The sequence below is a fragment of the Centropristis striata genome, chromosome 22, assembly GCF_030273125.1.
Source record: "Centropristis striata isolate RG_2023a ecotype Rhode Island chromosome 22, C.striata_1.0, whole genome shotgun sequence".
Lineage (NCBI taxonomy): Eukaryota > Metazoa > Chordata > Actinopteri > Perciformes > Serranidae > Centropristis > Centropristis striata.
This window is the reverse complement of record NC_081538.1, coordinates 12,426,455-12,438,770: the sequence shown is the minus strand read 5'-3', so window position 1 is coordinate 12,438,770 and position 12,316 is coordinate 12,426,455. Positions and strand designations below refer to the sequence as shown.

Genomic DNA, 12,316 nt, shown 5'->3' with positions numbered 1-12,316 from the left:
GAGGGTGGGGTTGTCATGATGAAGAAAAATGGAGGAGATGACAGCGATACAGATTTTCCAGTGGGGGACAAGGAATAGAGCTGGCAGTCAACAGGCAGACGAACAGAAATACTGAAAAGTGGTGATGAGATGAGCAGATATTGGAATCGCAGGAAGGGAATGAAAAATGGAAGAAGAGAAAAGATTAAAGTGGAGGAAAGTGATAAAGGAGGATAGAGGACAAGAATTGGGCTTCAGAAGATTAGACTCTGCCATGTCTCGAGGGGAGGAGATGGACAGGACGAATGAAGAGGAAATGGTAAAAAAGGACAACCTCGCCAACCTTGACAAAAAATCCAGATTGTGTTTTCTGATATTTCTTCCTCCTACGCGAGATACAGTTCATATTTCATGAAATCTGCAGCTCTTTCGTCCTTGTGGGTGACTAAAACGGCAGGATTGTCGTCATCATTGTTCACACGCACTGATAGGATAGATACCCAGATTAAAAACACCGGATTAGTCACTTGATTGAAAGAAGGACAGAGATCCCTAGGGCCTTCATTCAGGAAATGATACACTTTCTCTCTGTATCTCCTAAAATAGCTTATATGACTGTTGCACGGGAGTCTTTTGGGTACTTCTGTGGGTTTTCCTGCATCCCCTTGAAAGCTGCACAAGGCCTTAACAAGACCATAACATCTGGAGCAATATTTCTTTTAATCAGTGATGTAGCTCCCTATCGGCCCTTAAACTCCGTGGGCATGTGCATATTTAATGTATGTACTGGATTTGATGCACTCATTTGCGTCCTTGTGCACAAGTGTGTCTGTGAGCTGGTGTTTGTGTGTCTGCATGTGTACTGGTGTTCAGTTGCATTAGTACCATCCCACTGGGAGGGCATCGCCCACATCACGGCACTGATGAGTCACACTCTGTAGCCCCAAAATAGACCAAGCTAGCTTCCATCCCTGCTGGGACACACACACACACACACACACACACACACACACACACACACAAGGCACAAAGCATGCTGTTGCATTCAGTGTCTAAATGCTGTCACTGCCTGGCGGAAATCTCATTTTCCCTGCATATGGCCTTTTTATAGGTCCCTGCTGGCACATTCTCGCCCACCAAGACAGACTTCAGGACTAGATCACATGACCTGCTTCGAAACCTCACCTTTATTACCTCATATGTTAAAAAGAAGACTGAGTGTGCCCTTGGGCTACATGCACTGAGACTTTTTTTGACAAACTAGCCCGCGTCATCCATACTAAACAGGCAGAATGTCTCTGGGCAGATGGTGTTCAGTCATTGCACTGTAGGCTGCAAGCGCCCTCACTAACCTTTCCTGACTTTTCCTGCAAGATCAGGTGGCTTCTTCACTGCATTTGTCATACTTAGTGTCATTCATTATCTATAGGACATTTTGAAATGCAGGCTGGTAATGTGATGCAGGTCAAGACAAGGCCTGATAATAACATAGAAATTAGGGATGGCCATTTTAAAGTATGAGCATTCACATATTAAAAGTACTAAATAAAAAACCCAATGTCTATCTGACATGACAGAAATGGCATGGCAGAAATAATGTTCATGGACAAGTTCATTGGGAACCACAGGAATTAGTTTTTAAACCAGGAAGTAAGTTAGCAATTTAGCGCCCCGAGGTTCAACCTCTCAAACTCATTGAGTATTTTAAATAGGTTTTAAGTTAGATGCCTGAAATAAGGTTGTGTTGTAAACACAAGCTTAAGAGATGTTTGCATTTTGCGCTACAACATAAAATATGTTAGTAAATACCCCCACTTGTGAATGTTTGAGAGTTTTTACATGTCCTTAAAATAGCGGTTGCTAAGTGAGACTACAGTGGTTGTCAGGGATATTAAACATCATCACACCGGACATGGATGGCAACTCTCTCATTAGCCCGCCCTACAGCCTCTAGTCGTGTTTTTCAGTGCTTTGCAAGCTCTTGTAGACTGTAAATTATGTAAATAAACAATTTATTAGGCTACAGATTCGCTAGCTTGTCAAAAGCACTAGTTAGTTTATTGGAGACCGTCTGAAGCTAACGGTGGTGACATTCAAGTCATGCAACCTTGGTGAAGTAACGGTAGCTTTTTACTTTCGTTGGCTGCATTAACACTTCAAACATCATAAAAGTGGTGTTCATTTATGAAGATTATCCTCCTGAACAAAACATGTAAGCATCAGAAATGTGTTGCTAATTTTCTGCAATGATCCAAAATCCAATGCTAAAATCCCATAGGTGAATTTTCAATAGGCCCCATGGCGATGCTACTTCTGGGTTGGCCTACAAAAATACATAATTTTGTTTACTACATTACACCTTGCAGCTTTACTTGCTCTGTTCTTACCTTTCACAATAAAAGGCCCAGATTCCTGGCTAATCAAATTGGTTTTTATTAATGTAACATTTTGTCACATTTATTCATAATTTCATTTTAATAAATAGCCACAAGCTTACATATAGATTAAATGTATTATATCTATGGTCCAAGTAATGTAAGCTAATATTACTATGCTAACTTGCCAATTTACCATGACATGAGTCGACAACCATGCAGCTAATATAGCTAATGACAAATTCAGTTGTGGGGTAGCTCAATGGTGTTATCTGTGATCAAAACAGTCATACTAGAAATAACTTTGAGCATGTTGAACATTGCTGTAAGGTTATAATGTTACCGTACACATTAGCTTGGTGGTTAGCTTGAGCCACTTGTCATTACAGCACATTGTGAGAAAAATATTGATAGTTAAAAAGCAAAAGGAAATGAGAATAATATATATGTTGAACAAATACTAACGTCCAAATCAAGTACTCATAATATCAGTTACTAAACAATCTTAAAGAAATATGATGAGCTCAGTTGGAATTATTATACAATTAATGAGTATTTCCAAAATAAACATTCATGCCTTTTGTGTGAGAAATTCTGATTTGATGGATTTAATTTTTTTTAAAGACAAAATTCTCTCAAAGCTACAATATCATGTTTTCAATATTAGAATTAGAAGCCACTTAACCAGGCATCAGTGCTGAACAGCCCTCCAATTTGCGGCTCCATGCAGATGTCTGTACTCTCAGTAGTGGGTCATGAATGCTTGAGCCTGTAATCATAGCCTCAGGATTTAAAACCAAGTCTCTTATCTCTTCCAGTTTCATAGCAAGAGCCAAAGATCAACTCTATTATGGCAGATAAAATCCAAAAACAGTCTGCAATGCTGAATAGTAATCTCTCCATTGAAATCTAAAGTGATGTCAAACCGCACATGTTTTTGACATGGTGGTTTTAACTTGTATCCACTCCAGTATACAAAAGATGTGTTGTCAACCAGCCATATGAGGAGCTGTGGATCAGCTGCACAATTGCAGCTGATGCTGCTGTGGAGGATTGTGGCAGACTTTACCAAGAACACTGCTGCCTAAATCACTGCGGTAGTTTTTTGTGGTAGTTTTTTGTTGAGTAGTATTATTGTTATTTCAAGTGACAATGTGTGAATGTGCAAATGTTCAGCTTCGGTCCAATGCCTGCAACAATCTTAAGGTCTGAGACAGTTTTTGTATGTGCACCAAAAAAAAAAGCAAGAAAATTGCAGGTTTAACAGGAAGTCCGGTTGGTTAGGGTGAAGGGGACGTGGTTTCTCAGAAAAAAAGTGAGAGTAGAACAAGAAGTTTAGATAAAATAATGTCTGTCAAGCAGAGTATAACCACAATATCCTTGAAACTGTCAGCATAGTGTACCAGCAGCAGAGGATTTATCATTACTGCCACTTTACCTTTTTTGTCAAATAAACTGTTGTAATACAACAGCACAGATACATTTCTCAGACTGACTTTTTTTTACTTTGTGGACTCTGCTGTTACCAGGCTCTATTGTCTGGAAGTATTTACATTCACACATATTATTATAAAATGCATATTAACAAGGGCTAGTGCACTTGTGTGGTCTGTCCGTGCCCATTGCCTGAGGCAGCCTAGTGATGTGTGTTTATAAGCAGAACAGGGTCTTGAAATCACACCTTCTGTATTTCTCTTCATACTGCGAGACACATAGAGCCTCATGAGAAGCTGCAGGCTTTAAAAGCACACACCTTTCCACAACATAGAGGAAAGAGTATTTAAAAAGTAGGCAAGATCCCTGGAGCTGTTCTCTAGGATGAACCAGACATTTCTGTGTCAGTTCTGTACAACCCATGGACAACCTGCGTCCTTCTGTAGGCTGAATGCATGGAGAGGAAGAATGGAATGGGGAAACAAAAAGGCTTAAATGAGATGTACAGTAAGGGGCGAATAAAGAAGTGGCAGACAGCATTGAAATGTCTCCATACAGAAAGGCCAAGCTCATTGGAAAAGAGCTGAGAAGAGAACGACAAAAGCTTTATAATAGAACTACGGCAAAAAAGTTCTATTAGGAAACTGTTGACCTGAGGAAGAGAGGTGCAGAGCATAGTGGTGTCAGTGTGGAAACTGCTTCAGTCTAGTCAGTCAGTGGAGAGCTGAACATCAGACATGTTTGGTTCCTTGAGTCCTGAAGTGAATTTAATGCACCCCTGAATCAAAATGTTGCTTCTTTACCATCTATAGTTGTTAATTGTAAGGATTTAATTGGTGTTCTATGATGTAGCCAGCAACTGGATAGTAACCTTTCAACACCTTTAAACTTTTTAATCAATAACAGCTGCGGGCACTTTTTGTTATTGAAGTACAAGTACCTCAGCAATGGAATTCAGTACAGTTAATATATCTGGTCACTTTAATGTCTGACTGAAGTTTGGATCGTAAAGGATCCGTAACTCCAAATTCAAAGTACTTTTATGTCCTAATTGAAGTATTTAATTACATTTACGTACTAAAAATGTGTTGTGTTGTCACATTATACTGCAGTTCACTGTTTTTGATGCTCTGTGTTTCTCTGAACAGAAATTTATCAGAAAAATAACAGCTCCATTAGCTGTAAGCTCTTTCCCCAAATACAGGACTCTGCTTCCCACCAGCTTCTCACAGTTAACTCGCTCTCCTCCCAGTGATAATAGCTATAGTAACAGCATAAGAAGACGCATGCTGTTGTACTAGGACTGCAGATTAGGAAAAAAAATCTTATTGTGAATATTTTTTAATGATATTGCAATAGGATATGATTAATTTTTTAATAGTCTGTAGAACAGGATCTGTTGGCACATCTCTGCAGCACCGTAATAGTTAACTCAGAATAGTAATTTAACATTAATATTGCACTACTCCATATTGAGATTTCAATTAAATTTTGATGAATTATTCAGACCTATGTTGTAGTCAGTGCTTGTTTCACTTTCTCATTTCTTATGTGATAAGTAAACATACTATACATATACTCAAAAATCTTTTTTGACCCTGAGGTACCTCGGGAAAGACTAGTTTTGTCCCAAAAACATTTTTAATTTTGAAGTAAAATGAATGGGGGGGGAATGAGAACTTAAAGTGCATGTACCCTAAAATGATCATTGATGAAACATTTCAGAATACTTGACTCAAATTTCTGTTTGTGTTTTTAGTCGTGTAAATGTGTCTGTAAAATGTCATTGTCTCAAAAAATGATGTAACTCTGTTTTGTTTGCTTGTTTTGGTGTGGGCGATTGATTGCAGTGTATCTACTAGCAATGACAGAAAGAAATCCAGCATTATCGACTGTGGCTTATTTGCAAATCAGTGTATAATACAATGCTGAAAATATGTGTTGGCAACATCTGTTCAGCTCTGCTATATACCAGACACAGACTCTTACATTTACAATCAGTTCTGCTCAGTGACCTTATGTCCACCATGAACAGCTACATGATTGAAAGGCTGAGAGTGGGTGTGAGGCAAGTATGAATATCACAACTTTAGTACTTTAACAGCGTTTAGTAATGAATTCACGGTGTTTTACAGCAGGACTGACAGTGAGATTCCCATGCTCACATCAGCCACAGACATGAAAGAGGGAGAGGGAGAACACAATAATTAATCGGCGGATAATCGTCCAGAGTGACGTCAGGGCTTGACCTACTTTTGATAACCGGGAGGTACTGACTGAGAATTGACGACAACATTAAATGACACGAAGGTGTGTTGCATTATGTACCGTCCGTGGACTAAACCATTAGCAATCTGACTGAATTGTGAAGAAACAAAGCAGACTAAATCCAAAGCAAAGAGCGCTCGTAATGCAGCAAAACTTCTCCCACCGTCTGCTCCTTTCATCTCCTCCATGTCTTCCTGTCTCTTTCGCCTTCTTTCTCTCCGTTATCCTCCTGTCTCTCCGTTTAATTCTCACACCCTCCCTCTCTTTCTGTTCCTCTCCTCCAGTCAACATCCTTTTCTTCTCCATGACACACTTCTAGAAGAGGCTTTCGTTTGTTTTCTTTGAAGTGCTTCTTTATTCAGGGACACTCTCTCCATCTCTGTCTCTATGTCTCCCCTCCCGCTTATCTTGTTAGGCTTTGGCTTGCTTCCAAAGCACATTTTTTCAGGTCAATGTCAGTTTTGTGCTATCTCTCTCTCCCTCCCTCTCTCTCTCTCTCTCTCTCTCTCTTTCTCTTTTGCGCGCTCTTTCTTTGCAGAGCAGCTAAAGACATTGCGGTGTGTCTACGCAGGCACACACAAACCATGCTGGTTGCTGTCAGGGAGAAGCTGCTGCAGCGTGTGTGTGTGTGTGTTTGTGTGTGTGTGTGTATGTATGTGTATGTGTGTGTGTGTGCCAGGAGTCTTTTAAAGGACCCTTGCTGTAGTCGAGCAGCGATTCTCAACCTGCAGTGCTCATCATCCGCCAGCGCAGCCATCTCTCCCTTCTCACTCTTTCCTTTTCCTCTCCCTCCATCACCCACTCTGTCCCTCACTCCTCTCCTCCTTTCACAAAGTCGTCGCCTCTCAATCATTGTCATTAACTCGGTCCACCTACACACATGTTTTGCTGCTATTTGTGTGTATCAGGGTTAAAGCCCTTAGTCATATGGGTGTGAGTCATCAGTGTTGCCGTAGTCAGAAGAGGGGGATTCTCCTCTAACGCCTTCCTCATCATTTCTCACCCCAGCTGGACTTAAACCGGGACTGGATACGTTAGCGTGAGTCATGGCGCTAATCTGTGTGTTTGTGTGTGTATGTATGTGTGTTACATCATATGGGATACCCTGCTTGTACTGTATGTATTTTGTTGTCAACTCATTCTAAAACGAATCCTGTTTTTCTCTTGCTTTTTTTCTTTGTGAATGCAAATGTTTGTGTGGATGTGTGTGCATGGTCTCTTGTATGTACACTTTGTGTGTCCGTGTGTGTCCGTGTGTGTGTGTGTGTGTGTCCGTGAACAGGCAGGTTCAGGGTCTCCCACCATGGCTGCAGCCATCCAGGACTTCCAGAGGTCGGAGTCAGAGCGACTCAATGAAGTCAAAGGTCACCTGGAAATTGCCTTATTGGAGAAACATTTCCTACGTGAGTATTCACACTGTCACAACACCAGGCCGAAACCAGATTACAGTTTCACACACACACTCTAACAGAGGGGTGGACTCGGGTCATATGACTTGGACTCAAATCACAATTTTGATGACTTCAGGTTTTACAAAATCAAAAAAACTTGCATGACTCATGACTTCACTTGAACTTGAGTCTTTTAACTTGAAAAAAAAAAATCATTGCATTCCCTGAATTAATGCTATTTATACCCAGTATGGCTGCACAATATTGGAGATGACATTGCCATACTTTTTTCCTGTTGTAAAAACATTGCAATATAAAAAAATACAGCAAGCTAACTTTTTGCTCTGAACCATTTGTGAACCATCCTAACTTTAATGTTATGTAATATAAGTTTAAATGCACCAAACACAAAAGCAGATGTGGCTACTGAAGTGATTCTTGATGGAAATTAGCTAAATTAATCCACTAGTCGACCCACATGACACCATTGTATTCATATAATACTCTTCTGTCAGTCCAGGCTCAAGTCAATAATCTACCGTGTCATGATATTCATAATGCATGTTGTTTGTGTTAGAATGAGGGGGCTCGGTGATGTTTGTGGTCAGTTTGTGGTCGACAGCTGCTCTGGCTGTTGGATAACTCAATCAGGAATAATTGTTATTGGTGGCTGGCTGTGCATGCAGAGGCCACATGTCACTCAGCACAGACTCTGTGTATCCAAGAACCTTTACAATGGAGTTAATTGTGCTAGATCAGGTATTCTTCTCTTGAAGATTAGTGTTCTGTTTTCAGCTTTGAGGCTCTGAACCATAGTTGGGGGACCTATAGTTCCTTGAGAAAACTCTGCAGTAAAGAATTGTTGGGAGATGTCAAAGTGCTTTATTTCTTCTGTGCAATGAACACAAAACATAGCCCTCTTCCACAGTCGTTACACCGCATGCTCTTCACTGTATCTGCATGACGTGTACTTTTCTACACACACAGAAGACTTTCACTTCCCATAACAACGCCAGACTTTGCATATGCACGTTACCCACAAGACCCTGCTAACATTATTTCTGGTAAAATGAGAACTTTTGCATGAAGCAGCAAAAAGTTCCATTGCACGTAATGCATCTATAGCACATGCACACATACTTATGTCAATACTGAGACTATACATGAGGCAACCATAATTTCTCATTAAGTCAACACATATTTTTTGTTTGAACCATTCCAAAAACATCTTGCATGAGAGAACAATAGAGAAAAAAATAAATATGACATTTCATAGGACTTAAGTGTAATGACTTGATTCCACCTTTGCTTTCTGGTCCTTCCTTGTGTGAACTTTGATTGACCTAACTGACTTCTATGGTTATTGATCAGCCTGTTTCATTGTGTCAGCCTGATTGCATTACTGATTGTATGAGTTCATCTGTCTTATCTGTATCTTATGTATATCTGAGATATCTGTATATGTACTAGCTAGACAAACATGGACCTCCAAGGTATGTCCTGTTGGAGGGACAAAGAGTGACTCTGACCCTGATAGCAAGACCTCTTGGTCAGACCTTCTTGATCCTATTTGGCTGATAGAACTCTGTCCCTATATGGTTGAATAGTGTTTTGTTACTCTTTTTACATTTGTCGGCTCATATTTGATCTAGGAATAAATCCCTGAAAGACAGACAAGCATTAAATGCTTTTCATTTCTCTATTCTCGTTACATCAATTTCCACCACAACTGGGATTACACAAATTTTCATCACAGGAACACATTATGAACAGGCATTGTTAACATTTGCTGGCATCTCATGAGCTCTTGTTGCATCTGTTTAAGTGAAACGCTATAATTAGTCTCTGTGTTGTTCAGTGTTCAAATAACAGGGTTTTGATTTCTCAAAAGCTGCTTGTCTGCATCTCATTTTAGTTGATTACTTCCTACATTACCCAGCATCCCTCTTGTCAGTTCTGAGAGAAAAGCCCTGTACTTGTGGCAATCAGCTCTTATTCACACGTGGGCGGTGAGATAGTCTGCGGCATCAAGAGCACAGAAGCAACAGATTGAGGAAAAAAACTGAGTTCAATATTTAGCAGTGAAATATGGACCTCTTTCTATTATTCCTTATCTACACTGCCTTTCCTTCAGTATGTGATTATACACTAAATGGTGACTGTAGCAGGAAGCATCCTTTATTAGATGAGGGGCTCTGGTTGAACTCAGCTGTAGCTGGAATGAAAATCTCTCCTCAACACCCCTACAGATGTTTCATCAAATCAGTGGGAAGGGATTCACTTCAGCTTTCGATGACATCTAGCTCTTATTCCTAAGGAAGGTGAAAACATTTATTGTAGGACGCTTTGGAAAAAAGCGTCTGGCAAATGAGTGTAATGTAATGAATCTCTGAGAGTAGCTCTTTGTGCGTTGGCTTTAAACTGTAAAGATCTTGTGATCTCAGTCGGCTTTGTTATTTCACAGACTCACAGGAGGTTGGTTGGTACATTGCTCTCAGTTGCTGAGTGCAACTTGACTCAACATAACCCTGATGTGTTGTGCTTATTACATGAAATAGCATTGCTCAACCCAACTTGAAGGCTGTAATAATTCCCAAATGTAGCTGTAAGCAGTATTTGGTTCCACTGCGTGCCATAATGCTTACTGTTATTCATTTCAGTGATATTGCCAAATACAGGAGGGGATAATTTGCAAAAACAAAGTTGAATGGACTTCAGATAACTATTTAATCTGATATTTAGAATTGGCAATTGGTTAACAACATTAACATCCTGTTTTTTTTGTATCCCTGAAATTACACTGGAAACATAATGGAAGCAAGCAGCTGCTGAACTAATGTTCATTAATTTACCATGCTACACCAGAAAGATGCACTTTGAGGTGAAGCATCCATTAGGCAGCCAGTGCGTCCTCAATTACCCCTGAAAGTGCTCTGTTTATTAATTTATGCTTTCATTCATTTGCTGTTTGCATCATGCATAACCTTGCAACCCACAATACAGGGACTTTGGTGTCATTGTCCAGTGCTGGCCTCAAACACATGCTTCTCTGGAGAAATAAACTACGTCAGGTTAGTTTTCTGGCTTTAAATTAGATTAAATCTGACAGTATATCGACTCGATTTTAAGCAGCAGCTGGTCTCCGTACAAAAGCCCTATGACCTGCACTGTACCTGTCCAGCAACTGGTAAACAAAGTTAGAGATTAGCTGGAGGACATATTGGAGAGTTCATCAGCGAAAGAACTAGATAATTCTCTTAGGGGATGAAAAACAGAACTAAAAGAAGTGATAATTAAACTTTATCAGGTGGACATGATTGCGACTGATGTTCTTGTACTTTATTGTGTTTTTTTAAGCCTAAACCTAACTTTAAGGCTGCAAAACAAGTTCAAACAAATGAATGAATTATTAAAATTTATTCAAAAACGACCCACATAGCTTATTCTATATTCGTTGTAGATGTGGGAACACCGGATTTTCCTCCCCGTTCATGACAGAAAAATGGGCCATAATCATGACTCCCTCTAATGGTGCAGCATCCTGAAGTAAAATTGGGATGGACTTAAAATGATCTGCCTCTCTTACCGTTCCTGTGTAATTTCAGGGTGAGATAAAAATAGTAATCCTTTGAAGTATGTATGTATGTACAACAGTTGCGGTTGTGTATAAAATGTTTATCTGTATCCTCTAGTCTCAACAAAATCAGGCCAGGGAGAAAGGCTGCTGTGAAACAAACTGTATGATGATGAGTCCACCCACTCAACTCACACACATTTACAAGCTTGTCTAACCTGGTATCCGATGAGGGGTACTGGTTGTCCTGTACCATGCAGCACGTTGACAGTCCCGTGGTGTGTAATGGACTATGAAGTCCCCCCCTCCCTTCCCTTTTCAACTATGTGTGTCTATTAGAGAGAGAGTGAGAGTCAGAGAGAGGGAGTGTGAAAGAGAATACCTCAGGCTATGTCCTCTCTCATAATGCCTGAGCCTGAGCTAAAAGGGCTGGATTCATTGTCACACCGTCAGGATGCTAGCTAAATGAGCTCACCCTTCACGGACCTCTCTTCCCGTTTGCCCTTTCCTCTCCCTCTCATTTCTTTCCCGACCCCTCCCTTTCTTGAAAAAAGAGATCCTCAAGCGCTCTTTTGCCTTTCCCTTCTCCATCCTGCTGAGCTGCTCTTTCAGATCCTGCGCGCCATTCCCTGCTCTTCTTTTTTCCTCATTCTTTTATCATGCTTTTGATTTCCCTCAATGTTTTCAGACACAACAGTGTGATGTTCTGAGATTCTCTGACAAACTCACATGCTTGCACATAACCACTCAAGCAGGTAAAACAGCTGTGACAGTGTCATGCGCTTTAAGAGTAAGGAGCAGCAATGTAATCATTTCTCTGCTTAAGATGGCAGCCAATTGGCATTTTGTAGGGGACTCCGGAGGGGAGGAACCTTCATATATGTTGGCTGGTGTTGCTGATTGGAAAAGGGTAGTTGCACCTCTGGGAAATGATGTTTTTTCTTTTAACATTACCTCAAGTGTTGTTTTCTTGTAGCTGTCCGCAGCTCTCTCCCTTCCCCTCTCACTCTCTGGTTATCCATTTCTCTCCTGCAACCTCTTGTTCTATCTCTGGTTGTTTTAATCGTACTAGGGGGAATATTGAAGCATGACAATCCATTAGCACCTAAAAGAGTCCTGAGTTCTCCGCCCTGCACTTCAGTTATTGTGTGTTCTGTCTCTGCTGTTTTTCCTGTGCTTTATGTTGTCATGCAGTAAACAATGGACCGCTGAGTATGTGTGATTCCCCACACAGCATCAGCTGCTATAGGCCGTATTAATCATATTCTCAGTTACGTACTGGGGGCTGATGAATA

At 40.5% G+C, this 12,316-nt stretch overlaps 1 protein-coding gene across 2 annotated transcripts in view; it reads left to right on the top strand.

Moving 5' to 3' along the window:
* The window catches only part of gramd4a (GRAM domain containing 4a), a 65,977-nt gene that overhangs the window by 12,093 nt on the left and 41,568 nt on the right, over positions 1–12,316 (top strand). For both annotated transcript variants that reach the window (XM_059325562.1, XM_059325563.1), the window contains exon 3: positions 7,339–7,459. In XM_059325562.1, the coding sequence (XP_059181545.1) occupies positions 7,339–7,459 (121 nt within the window). The remainder of the gene's footprint in view (positions 1–7,338; positions 7,460–12,316) is intronic.